Here is a 15,143-nt window from a genome sequence, read left to right on the forward strand (position 1 = left end):
CTTCCTCTGAGAACATTCGGCAGCTAGCGTTTGTTTTCAAGGGCAAATGCCAGACGCCCCCCCCCCCCCCCCGATCTCCGGCCGTGGTCCCGGACAGAGTCATGCCGTCCTGCTCTCCCCCATCAAGCGTCTCACTTTGCCACTGCACATGTTTTCAGGGACGCACATGCATCACCAGGGCCTTTGTGGTGTGAGTGATTATGAGTGATTATGTTGCTGTGCTCTCTGCAAGTATGGATTTTTGTGTATCTGGGTGTAAGTAAGGAACTGTGTGTGCGTGTGTGTGTGTGTGTGTGTGTGTGTGTGTGTGTGTGTTAGGGCTTCTGTGTGTTTGTGAGAGGGACTGTCTGTCAGAGAGACTCAGAGAGGAGCGCATGAAGCGAGCTGCTGAATTATTCAAGTAGTAGATGCAGTGCGATCTACAGCTTAAAAGAATCTGACAGGGTGGTTCGGAGGGAGTGGGGGGGGGGGGCACCTGTACTGCTCTCAAGCGCTTGAGGGTCAGGGGCTATGTGACCCTGACTCTTACGCCAGCTGCATCACTTGCTCCATACAGACTATTTCATTTATTTACAAACTATGTGACATGTTTGATTAATTGAGCGTGGTGGGTAGGGCTGGGGGGGCATGCCATAATGTATTCTGTACTGGGGTCCTGGAGGGGGCCCAGAGACTCAGCAAGTTATATCTCCCAGTGAAAGGTTATGGCCCAGCTTGAGTCCGCGCCGGCCAGCAGGTATCGCAGAAACGCCCCGAAAGCAGCCCACGACCCTGCCGTTGGCATGGATTAGCCGGACTAGGAATTATATCGATGTCGCCATTAATGTCGGCCAGCGCCGTGAGTAGAGAGCCCCACAGCGACGCTCCTGTCCTGGTACAGCCCGCGGTTTCTTGGATGCATTCAGCGTGTGTCTCTGCAGGTGAAGATTCAGCTCGGTAACTTACAGCAGACTCGGGCGGCTTCGTGTTTCTCCCTGTCTGACTCCATCTGGTCGGAGAACACAAATGGCAGGTGATGATTCATGCTTCCATCCCTCCGTTTGGGCAGATTCTCTATAAGCCCCTATTAGGCCCTTTTCGCTGCAGCCACGGTGAAGCTCAGCCTCAGCATCTCCCAGCAGGATGACGCATCAAAACTACATCTGCTATCTCTTTCATTTTTCTGTCTCAAAACGTAATGTGGTGCAAGGCGGAGCTGCAGAGAAGCGCATCTCTAAGGCTGCTGCACTCCTGACGGTAGCAATTTGCATGAAGGGAACTATTATGAATTATTAAATGGCAAACGGAGGCTGTCATACTCTCTCTCAGGTAAAAATGAGGACAGCGGCAGGTGAAAGGGTTTACGCCTCAACTGGTCCGGCCCAGAGAGTTTTTGTCAGTGGCAGGCAGTTTTGCTGGGCTGCTTCTTCTCCTCCCATGGCTCACAGCAGTATGTTATGCAGGGCACCATGTGGCAGAGCAGGGGCCCCCGTGCCCGCCGGTGCCCATGCTCGTTGTCTCGGCAACAGGGACGAGTTCCTCTCCCCAGCAAGGGGGTCCGACGCAGCATCATCCAGGCACACAACGGTCACGGTCGGTGCCGTACTCACCGCAAGCCGTGCGGGGAATCCCGGTACCGATAGCATAGCACAGGGGCTGAAGTGGGTCCCCTGCTGGAGCAGTTTATATTCACCCAAAGTGACACATTCTACACCTTTATACTGGTATATATATTTACTGGAGATGCTCTGGTTAAGGACCAGGCTGAGTAAAGTAACCAAACATGGACTGTGTCTGCGGCGCAGATGCCTGCCAGCCTGTGGATGTTCACAGCAGGACTTTACCCAAAGGCCCTGGAGCCCCCTTTGGGGAACAGCACCAGCTTCGGGGAAAGGACATGCTGCCCCCCAAGAGCCAGTGGAGGGGGGCAGGACAGGGGTTCCTGCAGTGGGGGAAACAAATGAATAATAATAAAGCTCCGTCAACTGCTACTTACTGCAGGCGCTTACGCTGGGCTCGGACCAGTGCTGGGCTCGGACCAGTGCTGGGCTCGGACCAGTGCCGGCTCAGTGTGTCGGCAGTACTGCCTCCGCCTGTCAGCGGTACCGGGTCCATGTGTCACTGGTACCAGCTCCCCATGTCAGACATACCTGCTGTCTGTGTCAGTGGTACCTGCTGTCTGTGTCAGTGGTACCTGCTGTCTGTGTCAGTGGCATCTGCTCTGTATGTCATCAGTAATTGCTCTCTGTGTCAGCAGTACCGGCTCAGCATGTCGACGGTACCGGCTCAGCATGTCGACGGTACCGGCTCAGCGTGTCGACGGTACCGGCTCCGCATGTCAGCAGCGCAGCTCGATGTAGTCACCAGCACTGAAGTGAAAATGCATTACCGTGGCAACAGCCTCCCGCTTCATCTGCCTGCGCCCCCCTCCCTACCATGGCCCAGTTACTCTGCGGACACATCATCCCACATGGATGTTTTTTAAGTAATTTAATTTCCAGCCCCCCCCCCTTTACGATCCTTTGGTATCTGAGTCCCTGCACAAGCCCGCAGTTTCTCCTGCCAAACTGGACATTGTTTATGACTCGATGCTCTAACATGCCAAACATAATATCTCCCATTAGCTTTGAAATGGCCTGATGCTTCACTACAATATTTACTGTACATAGATTCGGATCTTCCCACCAGCAGCTGGGAAAATATACACAGTTACAAAGCAAAAAGAACATCAGAAATAGCGAAACCAGCATCACTCTTTTAAATCAAATATCACTGTGTCATTATACTTTTGCAATATGGCTGTCAGTGGTGTTTTTATTTCACTATTGACCTGCTTCCTTATCACTGACTTTATTAGTCATATTTGGAGTTTGCTGCAGACACTCTCTCTGTCTCTTTCACTCACACGCTTACACACTCACGCACACACACACACATATATATATATTTTTTTTTCTTCATATATATTTGTTTTCATATCTCTTTAGGGACCATCCATTCACTCCTATGGGAAAAACTCAAATCCCAAGAATGACAACCTTAACGCCTAACCTTAATCATAAGTAACCAAACAAAATACAAGACAGATTTTTATAAAATTTTGCCCTTGTGGGGAACGAAAAAGTGGTCAAACACATTGCGGCGTCTTCTACACATTCTTGGCTGTACCGCTGCCAGTATGTTACTGCAGCAAAAACATACATTCGTGCTCAGGTTACGCTTGTCCTTGTTCATTTGCGTGTTTCAGGCACTTCGCGATCAAGTCTTAAAGAAAGAACATTTCCATAGGGTCATATAAAATTAGGATTCAGAAACAAACTTATGTTAAATAAATACTATATCGCAAATTTATCACATATAGAAATAAAATGAGTGCCTTGGAAATGTATAGGTTATCATTAATATCGTCAGTATAATTGTCAGTACTGTATTAAAAATATTAAAGACAGGCAATTACCCGGTAATTCTATACCCGAATTATTTGCTGAACTTGCCTACATTTACTTTTAAACCCAGTCATAAAGTATTCAAGACGCACGATGCTTACAAATTATATCTGAACAAGTGTCCAGCCGCTTGTCCTGCTGAGGGTCGCAGGGATTGGGACGTTTCAAATATTGCTAATCTTTTTAATTACCAAACCGCAGAAAATCCTCACAGTGAACGCATGAAGAGTTTAATATTTCAACTTAATGTCGTGCTCCAGGGATTTTCCTGAACAGGAAAACACACACACATATATATTCGCGACACACACAGACACACACACACACACACACACACATATATATATATATATATATATATATATATATATATATATATATATATATATATATATATATATATATATATATATGTGTGTGTGTGTCTGTGTGTTTTTAACACATTACACTATACGTTGTGTGTTTTAATTAATCTAGTTTCGTTGTTCTGATTCTCTGTGCAGAACAATTTTTGGATAATCATCGGCTCATTTAAATTCATGGAGGGTATTTCTGTGTTAAAAGGCTCTGGTTGAACATTAGTGGAATGAATTGAAAGAAGAACAAAAACATACGGATCAGCCGCGTGCCTTTCCGTTTAGCTCTCTTACTGTCTCATTACTGTTAAGCTTCTTGATGGTTATTCTACATTATTTTATTAAATTGAACTGATTTTCAGGGTGTAATACGACTTCACATTTGATTGGTATTTTATGGTCTGGAATAATGAAGCATTTCTTAAGTTATTTATTTAAGCTAAACTTGATGAAAACGTGTCGGTATTAATGCACTGATAAAGATGGTGATTTCACAATTTCCAAGAACACATTTTACGCTGACTAAAGGCGTTTCATGCAAGTTGTTTATTAAACAATCATTTAATGAACATCCAACAGTTGATACATGTTAGAGAAGAGCGATGTTTTAAATGATTTTTAAAAACAAAGGAAAGAACTTCCTCAACCGACTTCCTTCCCCGCTACTGGGCTTATTACAAAATACATTAAATAGTGTCTTCAAGTTCAAGGCGTGACATGGACAGAAAGATGCATGGGCTTTAACGCCTTTGATCGCACAGCAGTTCAGGCAGCGGCGATGGGTTTGCGTTCATTTACAGCTCTGGAGCCGCGTCCTGCTGCAGTCCGTCAGGAGCGGGACCGAGGTGTCGCTGAGCGCGGCGGGCACCGGGCTCTCCCACATGCCCTCCGCCTCAGTTGATCTTCGGCACCTGCGGGGCACTTTGTCGGTCCTCTCGTCGGACTGCAGCTCCATCAACTCCAGCTCATGCTTGGCCGCGGTCTCCAGCACCTTCTGCTTGTTGTAGTAAATGACAAAGTTGTTGATGATGGGGTGGATAGGCAACGCGATAGCTATCACCCCGCAAAGGAAACTGATGGCGGCGTTACATCGGCCCAGAGTGGTCTTGGGGTAGATGTCTCCGTAGCCTACGGTCGTCATGGTGATTATGGCCCACCAAAAAGACTGTGGGATGCTCTTGAACAGGGTTTCTGGGTGGCTCTGTTCCATAGTATAACCTAAGGCCGAAAAAACAAAGATACCGACACCCATGTACATAAGCAGCAAACCCAGCTCCTTGAAACTTCTCTTCAACGCGTAGGTTAGGGTTTGCAGCCCAGACGAGTGGCGCGCCAGCTTGAACACGCGGGCGATGCGCATAATACGCAGCGCCTGTACCGCCTGCTGCACGTTGGCGAGCTCCATCATCGCCGCGCCCAGGTAGGTGAGGGTCAGCACCACGTAGAACGGCATGATAGCCATGAAGTCCACGATGTTCATGAAGGAAAAGGCGAAGTGCACTTTGTTAGGGGAAGAGATGAGGCGCAGTATGTACTCTACGGTGAACCAGCCGATGCACGCCGTCTCGATGGCATCCAGGGTAGGGTGCTCCACGTGATTCCCCTCGGCGTCCACCACCTGCACGTCTGGGATGGTGGACACGCACATTACCACGGAGGAGATGAGGATGAAGAGGAAGGACACTATGGCGATGATCCGCGCAGGCAGCGAGGACTCCGGCTTCTCCATTAGCTTCCATAGGAACTTCTGGCAGCGCTCCCAGCGACCAGCGGCTGGGTCCCCTTCCAGGTCATCCAGGATAAGTTTTACTTTATCGGCTATTTCCGCCAACTCTTCCTCTTTCTCGTTGAGGTTACTCTTACAGCATTCGTCTAGGAAGCTGGGGTCGACTTTCCAGAATTCCATCTCCTTGGTGAAGCAAATGGGGCAGAAACCCCGTTTCATATGGATTTCACCGAAGTAATACACCTCGACGATGCATTTAAAAGCGTCCGGATCTCTGTCAAAGTAAAACTCCCCTTTACCCGGGTCGTAGTCATCGCACAGAGACGATATAGCATCGACATTCCCAGAGGAACAGTTGACCAGCTCTGCCAGCCGTGTCTCGGGATAGCGGTTTAACACGTCCCCGTAAAGTATCTGCCTCACTCCGCCGATGTTCACGACGATCTCGGTGTCCTCACTGGCTTGCGATCCATTGCAGTCCCCGGACCGAGTCCTGGGTACTCCCCACATGTTTTGCTCGGTATGAATATCGTCGTTTTCAAAACATTGATGAAATTTCAGTCGTTCTTTATATCACTATAAATGCAAGCCGAATTTCTTTCCTTATGAGGAAAAAATAACTTTTAAAGGCGCGCAAAAATTGTAGTAGTCCACAGGATTGGGGAACATCACAAGTGCAGCTCTGTCGGTCACTGAAGAAAGGCGCTATACTTGTGCTCGCCTGGCACCAAGCTCTTTGCTTTCCCGGGGAGAGAGCTGCAGTTCAGTAACAGGTCTCTCCACCTTCCCACCCTCCTCCTTCCTCTCTCCCTCTCTCCCTCTCTCTCACTTTCATTCTCTTTTTTTAATCCCACTACTCATGCAGACACACGGACACTCACACATAATGTCTTTCCCCTGCAGAGGAAGCATCAGCTTCAGCCATGTCGCTGAAGCGAAGCGAGTCTCGCCACAATCACAAATCCCGACAAGCGTGAATGAAAAGTTACCAATTGGCAGGGGAGGGAGCGAAAAAAGGGTGGCAGACAATAATCTGGGCGATTTCCCGTGAAACGTAACAAATGATCTCTGTATTACAGCGTCACGGATGACAGCACTGCCTTCTCCGTGTGACAGAAGCAGAACAGTACAATGTCATATCACTTCTGACTCGGAAACGCCCGTTTCTCTGACTGGGGGAATCTCAGCCCGACATTATTCCCATCTTTCATTACTGCAGTAAAAGTATGCCACACATATTTGACAAATCAGTTTAAGTTGCAATAAAAGGAACGGCAAACTATTCAGTTTTTAGTTCATACTAAGAGTCTACGTAGCACTAAGACGTAACTCCTACAGACAATATTAATAACACAACGAAGAGAATTGTTGAAATATTATAATAAATTAGTCGGGTTTTACAATCATTAATATATAAATAACTTTAAAAAACACGCTTAAATATGTGAAAAAAATTGTTTAATATAGTGACAGTGATGTGACGGTCCAGGAGCCTCAATCGCCGATGACTTAATCTATAAACAGAAAGGCTGTATTAGCGACCCATCAATACAGTGATCAAATAGCGCCCTCTACCGAGAGCAATGCTCAGTTACCATTGAGTTACAAATGTGCTTTGAATAGAAGCGAACAACAGTTACCAATATCACAAGGGATATATCACAGGGTTATATTTAAGAGGAATATGATAGTATGATCTAACGGGAAAATCATGCAGTAATACTGTCGGAGTCATTCAGGGACATACCTGTCAAGTTTTGGATTCGAAAATAAGGGAAATTTTCCGGCACCCACCGCGAGCCACCCCACCACCCCACCACCCCAACCAAGCTCCAGTATCCCTTACGTTTTAAGACAGGTGTACAAGAAATCTAAAATAACCACTTGTCATTTACATTTTTTTTTCATTACACATTTTCTTTTAATTTCTCATGTTCATTCACTAATGACTTATTATACAGATTTGTTGCAGACAAATTAACGTTGTTTTTCGCACACAGCATTGCCATTTTAACCTCCGCATTTATGACCTGGTTAATGTTATAAATGACCTGCGGATTACTGCAGGTGGCAGTTTTCGCGAGGCTACTGACAGTTCAGTTTGGAGAAGCAGAGGATTTTTTTAAAAATTATATTATACGGGAGATTTACGGGAAAATACTAATACGGGAGGACGGCGGGAAAGAGGGGTAAAATACGGTAGTTTCCCGGCCAAAACGGGAGACTTGACAGCTATGTTCAGGGATGATATTTCACTGGCAGCAATAACTGATTACTTAATTAAGCCTTCGTTTATGTAAACTAACCGTGGCAATAAGTTAATTAGTACGGAAACAGGACGGGACAGCGAAGAAACTCGACCGTCGGCCGGACCATAAAGGTCCACGGTCTGGGGTGCGTTTCTCGAAACCATCGTTGCTACCTACGTTAGCAACTTGCGTGGTTCAAACTATGTAAGTACGACGCAGGTGTGTCTCGAAACCATAGTTCAAACTACATAGGTAACGATACTGCGGACTTACGTGGTGCGATGTATCGTTGAACGACGCAGGTGTTTCTCGAAACCATAGTTCGAACGAACGTTCGCAAACACTGTCGTTAAGTTGTGTAGTTCGAACTACAGCTCACGAGCTGTAGTTAGAAGCGTAGTTATATGTAAATTCGTCAGCGATGGTGGAAAATACAGTGCAATAAGGGTATAGTCACCGTGTAAGTAAGAAATTTAATAATCTTTAATACCTAATAAGAAATAATTTAGCTCTACGATCACATATAATGTGAAGTTGTCTGAAAATGTAGTTTGAAACGTAATTGTTGTGTGGGTCTCTGGTCATAAGTACGGTAACTGTCTGTAGTGAGCAAATCTCAGACTGCAAAGTATTAATTAGCACAGGGGTGGGTAATGTTAGCAGAATGACACTACAGCGGCCAGATACGAATCCATGCCTTTGTTCTCGGGAAATTACGTCTGTAATGTTTGGTTATTACACACACCTGTGTATTCCAGTCAGCCAGTATAACAATATTCTGTAAGCGACAACGTCGGAATAAAAGTTATTCTGTTTATCACTCCAAGGAGCGTCGCATTATTTTTCCCCGATTGCTAATTTTCATTTTATTGGCGTTATGTGACTGACAGAAATTGATGTCACAAATAAATATACATGTGTGTGTGTGTGATTATTATATATTTTACACAGTTCGCGAGTGTTTGTACGCGACCGGCTGTGAAAGTGCGTTGTTAGTTGTTGCGCACGACTTGCCGTGAGTCTGACCAATCAGCGCTGGAACCACTGTAGTTCCAACTACATAAGTCCTAACTAACTAACTAACTAACGTGGTTCGAACAACTGTGGTACGACGGTTTCGAGAAACAGTCGTTGGTCGGATGTTGGTTAGTTTGAACTACCATAGTACGATGCATCGTTAATGCTAACTTCCGTCGTTGTTCGAGAAACGCACCCCTGGAGAAGGCATTCAATGATGGAGGAACATTTGTAGTTATTTTATGATGACTACACGCGCATAGGAAAGAAAAACCCCAGAAATATATGCAGACAAATGATGACAGAATGATTGAAGAAAATAGAGATTAAAGACAACCGTATATATATATATGACCTCGTGGCGCAATGGTAGCGCGTCTGACTCCAGATCAGAAGGTTGCGTGTTCAAATCACGTCGAGGTCAGGATATATTTTGATGTTACATCCTCTCTTTCTTAACTGGCTCGCTATAGACACTGACATCAAGTCCTTACTAACGGGGCGGTGTGCGGTAGGCCACTGTGTTTGTAATCATAAGGATGCCGGTTTAAGTCACTGTGCTGGGCCCTTAAGCCCCGCTTGCTCCAGGTATAGTGTGAGCCTGCCTTCTCCAAGCACGGTTGGTTTGGATAAAAACATCTCTTAAATAAATAAAATGCACGAATGCAGCAAATACCTAGCGTGACGAAAAATTAAGAATTTGAAAAAGCGACAGTCTATAAGGAATTAATCACAGGAATTTCATTGCACTACACTCTTGCATTTATCAACCCTATTGTACGTGACCATTGCATTATCTAAACAATATATGAATATACTATAAGTAGGAAAGCCGTTGATAATCGGAGACAAATTCCCTGTGTGTGAACATCTTGTCCAAAGAACCTGATTCTGAATGCTGAATGTAAACCGACATTATAATCCACATGAAAAAAACATATATGTGTATATATCGCATGGGTCTGCTTTAGTGGAGAACTACAACTGATGCTTGTTCGGCTGTTTCCCGTCACGCCCCCACCGACCCGCACACTCCACGCGCTCCTGCCACTGTCCGCGCTCCACGCCACTCGACCGGCGTGAAACGTATGCCGTGCACGGCGAGTGCCCATTGGACACTCCGCAGCGCGTACGGCCCGCGGCCAATCAAAGCGGGACACGGCAACCAATCAGAGCGGGCCACGGCGAGGGTTTTTGTGCAACTTTTTATTTTTTTAAAACGCTTTCGGAGGGTGCACAGGATCTGGGACCTGAGGCGCGTGCGGATCTAGGGGGAAGAAAGGCGGTGTAGAACAGCGGCAGCAGTTATGGAGTCTTTAGTGGGTAAGAAGCTGTCTTCATTTTATTTTTTATTACAATTTGAAATCTAGGTGGGGTAAGTGTATCTGAGTTTTTGTTAAATGAGTATTTAGTAGGTTGCTGTTTTATTAATCACCCCACCATCAACATTACCCCCGTCGTGGCCTTCTGTTTTTGCGATCCAGTTATTTAATTATAATTTCATTAATATAGTTGATAGTATTAAATAAGTTATAGCCTTGCATGCATACCTGACAGCTCCGAAAGCAACACTATGCTGTGAGAAGATGGCATAGCGGTAGCAGGCTTCTCCATAGGCTGCTTTCCCAGTAAATACTGGTCATGAATGAATCCCGGTTGTCGCATTTGCTCATGGTCTCGGTATATGTGCTAACGAACGACTGCGATAAACCGACGAAACATTAAAAAACGGCCTCATCGCAGGTGTGTGCTGCTGCTGGCGAAGAAACTCGCATCTCGCATTATGATGTATATATTTTTTAATCTATGCCAGATGCAAGCAGACTTGTTGATGGTAATGAAGTATGTTTAACACTTCACTGGGTGATCGGCCATCACCCTGCACCGCGAGAATACCGGAACATGTCGTATTCCGTGTGATTCATGCTTAGGACTTTCTGAAAGACCATGCCTGGAGTATCCTGGGAGAGGATCTTCCAGCTCTGAGTGTCAGCGCAGGCTTGTTGCTTGTCCTCAGCGCAGTTTAGCAGCGAGAAGCCCCCTAATGCATCCTTGCAGCTAGCCTTGGTACTGGGCGTTCCCAGGACCCTGCCCGTCAGTGGTAAACAATGGTTTTGTTCACCACTTAATTCTTATCGGGCCGTTTTTTTTCCAGGTCTGGTGGTGTGTTCACTGCTCCTGGCTGTGCAGGGCCTCTACTCACCCAGCGACGACGTGGTGGAGCTAAATGCGTCTAACTTCAACCATGAAGTCATGCAGAGCGACAGCCTCTGGCTTATCGAGTTCTACGCCCCCTGGTGAGTGTCCCCTGGGCCTCCCGCCAGAGCCAATCTCCAGGCAGTTCCCCATAGCATGAAGTAAGGTGGTGTGGCACTGGGGGTGGCCCCCAGCGGATCGTCTTATTTGGCTCTGTAAATAAAGTATTGAACCTTCCCTCCTTTGCTGTTCAAACAGTGTCTGTTGACTTGATCTGGCTGGTGTGTGAAATGCTTCCTGTTCTTATCCAGATGTGTGTTTGATTGCTCTGGTCTGTTGAAATAGCTGTTCAGTTTTCCAGTGGCTTGCGTTGGTAATAATAGGGGCATGAATGTGCTGTAGTGGCTAATGGTGAACATGTTCCTTCAGGTGTGGTCACTGCCAGAGGCTGACTCCCGATTGGAAGAAGGCTGCCACTGCTTTGAATGTAAGCCCCGCCCCCTCTGGCCCTAGGTATCCAAATGACTGGAGCTGCTCGCTCTCATTACTTTCTCATGTTGCTTAACATCTCGCAGGGCGTGGTGAAGGTGGGTGCAGTGGATGCTGACCAGCATAAGAGTCTCGCCGGCCAGTATGGCATCCGGGGGTTCCCCACCATCAAGATCTTCGGCGCCAACAAAAACAAGCCAGAGGAATACCAAGGTAGCATGGGCTGCCACCCTGGCATGGATGGGGGGGCTCTGTGCTGGCATGTTTGGGCAGGGCTGTGGTGTTTACTCTGAAGGCGGCTGGGTCCATCCTCCGCAGAGGTGTCCTTCAATAAGACCCTTAACCTGCATGGGTTTGAGAGCCGACGTTTCTTCTCTTCTGCTGATTTGTTGATCTCTGGACTGCTTCTTCCAGGCGGTCGCACCAGCCAGGCCATCGTGGAGGCGGCTTTGAGTGCCGTACGCTCTCTGGTCAAAGACCGCATGGCGGGGAAGACGGGAGGCTCAGACCACGGGCGGCAGGTGCGTCTCTCGGCGGGCCGAGCTCTGATGACCTCTGCTGGTTTCATTCGAAGTGGCGTGCTATTTATAAGCCATCTCGTTTGTGGAATATGCATTGGGAGATGTTTCCATGGCAACAAGGCGTTTGTTGGTCCTTCACTACCCCTCATGCCTGGGTGAGGAAGAGTTAAGGACCTGGGTTCTGATCCCAAGAGGGCTATACCTTTCTTTTTGGGGGTTCATAGCCAATGTGAGCCGTGGCCAGTAGCTGCGAGTGTTGAGCAATGTTGCATTGTGGGTAGTCATTGACCCCTGTCTTGCATGCTCAGAGTGGCGGCGGTGGCAGCGGGAGTGGCAGCGGGAGCAAGAAGGACGTGATGGAATTGACGGACGACAACTTTGACCAGCTGGTGTTGGCCAGCGAGGAGGTGTGGATGGTGGAGTTCTTTGCTCCCTGGTGTGGCCATTGCAAGAAGTGAGGCTCCGCCCCCAAAAGCGCGAAGTGCACGTGTACACTCTGCCAGCTTTTCACTGTCACACTGTCACTCTGCCCGCAGTCTGGAGCCCGAGTGGGCTGCCGCAGCCACGGACGTCAGAGAGCAGACCAAGGGCAAAGTTCGCCTGGGAGCTGTAGATGCCACCGTTCACCAGGGACTGTCCAGTCGTTACGGGGTCAGTGTGGGCTTGGGCATCTGTTGACCAGACTGGCATGGATGGTGGCTGGATGCAGGGCCATATGCCACAGCTCACCCTGTCCTGGGAAATTGGCCAGTCTTCCCAGTTAACGTGCAGGTTTTCCTACCCCTGACCCTAAGGTGATGAGCTTGCTTTTTTTTGTTGGCAGCGTGGTAGAGGTTATTCGGAACTGCTGATCTGTGCTGTTTTTTGCCAGTGTAACGCTGGGCCTCTGGCTGAGATGGCGTGGCTGTAAACTGCCCCTTGGCCACCTTCCGATGGCAACCGTGTCGTGGAAGAGGGGGTTTTCGCCCCGACACGGTGCGGTTCTGACCTGTCCGGCTTCCTTTCCCTTCCTAGATCCGCGGCTTCCCTACTATCAAAATCTTCCGCAAGGGCGAAGAGCCAGAAGACTACAATGGCGGTCGGTCCCGAGCCGAAATCGTGTCTCGGGCCGTGGACCTCTACTCTGATAACGCACCCCCACCGGAGCTGCTGGAGGTGGGAGAACTGTTTTGGGAGCTGGGGGTTGACTGATGTCCAGTCGCACCCCCTCAGGGACTCACTGTACCGCATCTGCCCCTCAGATCCTTAGTGAGGACACCCTTAAGAAGACCTGTGAGGACTATCAGCTCTGCATCATCGCTGTGCTGCCTCACATACTGGACACTGGTACGATGCCGCTGTGTTTCTCAGCGCGGCCCTCAGGGACACTGGGCTGGGAGGGAGCAGAACCGTGGACTGTCCGGGGTCCCTGAGGACTGGGTTGATAAAACAGTGCATTATGGGAATTGCTGTCGAACTTGAAATCGGCGAGCTTGTCATCAGCTGGCTTTCACCCTCCTTCTGACTGTGGATGATCCACCTTTTTCTGGGTCGTCGCTGTAAAGACGCCGTTGCTTTTTTGGTCATTACAGGTGCTGCTGGTAGGAACGGCTACCTGGAGGTGATGATGAAGATGGCAGAGAAGTACAAGAAGAAGATGTGGGGGTCAGTACCTGAGGGTCGGGTGAAGTTCAGAGTCATCTTTGCTTTTAGAATATTATACAGAATCCTGTAACCTCCTATATATAAGACCTTCATTCCGGATTTAGGAATCATAAAGACAGTCCAGTGTGTAGTTTCTGCAGACCAGTGGCCACCTCTGTCTGTAGGACTCCCCACTTGGCTGATAAATGCCCCCTTTTCCTGTGTTCCTCCCCTCCAGGTGGCTGTGGACAGAGGCTGGAGCACAGATGGAGCTGGAGTCCGCTTTGGGCATCGGCGGCTTCGGATATCCCGCCATGGCGGCCATCAACGCCCGCAAGATGAAGTTCGCCCTGCTTAAGGGCTCCTTCAGCGAGACGGGCATCCACGAGTTCCTCAGGTGCCGGAACCCTCTTTGTGGTGAACCGTAGACTGGGGTTCTTGTAGATCATGTCGGCTGAGCAGAGCTTACTTTGTCTTGGGACACACACACACACACACACACACACACACGCACCATACTTTTGGATCTGTGCCTGATAAGCTCTCTCCTCCCCCAAACAGGGACCTGTCGATGGGGCGGGGCTCTACAGCCACAGTTGGAGGTGGAGGACTTCCCAAAATTCACACCGTCCAGCCCTGGGATGGCAAGGATGGGGAGGTGAGTGAGATGGGGAGCAGTGACCTGCCTGGCTCTGTTCACCCTCTGGCGGGTCCTTTCTCAGTGAAGGGAGCACGCAAAAGACAGAACATATTAACTGCACGTCAGTGCTGCTGCTTGATGCCCCCCCCCTTGCCCTGATGGCTCCCTGTGCCCCTCAGCTGCCCACGGAGGATGACATCGACCTCAGCGACGTGGAGCTGGATGACTTTGAGAAAGACGAGTTGTGAGTTCAGCACTGTGGCCGTGCGGCCTGTTCCTCCTCTCCCGTGGACGAGAAGAAACCAGGATTTTTTTGTTTTTCTTAAATACTGTACTTCGCAAACAAAAGTATAAATTAAAGCCCCCCCCCTTTTTTTTTCTTTGCGGCCCGCTGCCCTAAACGTGGCATGTGGGGAGTAGCGGCAGCTCTGAGATGCGAGGTTTTTGCCTGAGCTCCTCCAGCCCCCACAGTGGTTTCTGATTATGAACAGTGGGGGACAGACTCCCTATTTTGAATACCAGATGGTTGGGTCAGCTTGCGATGCCATTGGTCAGCTGCTGCCCCTCCCCAGCCACGCCTGCCAATCCAGTACAGAGGACATTATTCTGAATGATTGGCTGTGCTCAGCTGTTACTGACAGTCTGCTGTACTTGTGTTGAGTTAATGCCCAACTTGAGAATGTCTTACGATGTGTGATTGTTAAGCGAAGAGGAAATGAATAGGCGACCTTGTATATTTTTCTTACAATGCAATTTTATTTTAAATGTTGGGTAAACCTTTTTTCCCCTGGAAAAAAACAAAAAAATAATAAAAATGAACTTGTCGTTGGGTTTTTTTTATTGATGTGTCTGTGGGTTGGAGTTGTGTTGACTCAGCTTGAAGTTGGTTGCCTGTTTGCAT

General features: G+C 48.1%; 2 protein-coding genes and 1 non-coding gene across 3 annotated transcripts; 2 read left to right on the top strand and 1 right to left on the bottom strand.

The window, feature by feature from the left end:
- Positions 1-4,312: 4,312 nt before the first annotated feature.
- kcnf1b (potassium voltage-gated channel, subfamily F, member 1b) lies at positions 4,313-7,238 on the bottom strand. Its single transcript, XM_023834730.2, has one exon. The coding sequence runs from the start codon at positions 6,015-6,017 to the stop codon at positions 4,572-4,574; it is 1,446 nt and encodes a 481-aa protein (XP_023690498.1). The 5' UTR covers positions 6,018-7,238; the 3' UTR covers positions 4,313-4,571.
- A 1,887-nt stretch (positions 7,239-9,125) lies between these two features.
- trnaw-cca (transfer RNA tryptophan (anticodon CCA)) lies at positions 9,126-9,197 on the top strand. Its single transcript has one exon. It is a non-coding gene; the product is annotated as a tRNA-Trp (tRNA).
- Positions 9,198-9,962: 765 nt separating this feature from the next.
- Positions 9,963-15,067, top strand: pdia6 (protein disulfide isomerase family A, member 6). Its single transcript, XM_023834732.2, has 13 exons — positions 9,963-10,096; positions 10,929-11,070; positions 11,399-11,456; positions 11,545-11,671; positions 11,873-11,979; positions 12,288-12,433; positions 12,516-12,630; positions 12,994-13,134; positions 13,221-13,305; positions 13,551-13,623; positions 13,841-13,999; positions 14,164-14,260; positions 14,422-15,067. Exons 1-13 carry the CDS (start codon positions 10,081-10,083, stop codon positions 14,488-14,490), a joined length of 1,335 nt encoding a protein of 444 aa, XP_023690500.1. The 5' UTR covers positions 9,963-10,080; the 3' UTR covers positions 14,491-15,067.
- Positions 15,068-15,143: the final 76 nt, after the last annotated feature.

Source organism: Paramormyrops kingsleyae, chromosome 14 (genome assembly GCF_048594095.1).
Source record: "Paramormyrops kingsleyae isolate MSU_618 chromosome 14, PKINGS_0.4, whole genome shotgun sequence".
NCBI lineage: Eukaryota > Metazoa > Chordata > Actinopteri > Osteoglossiformes > Mormyridae > Paramormyrops > Paramormyrops kingsleyae.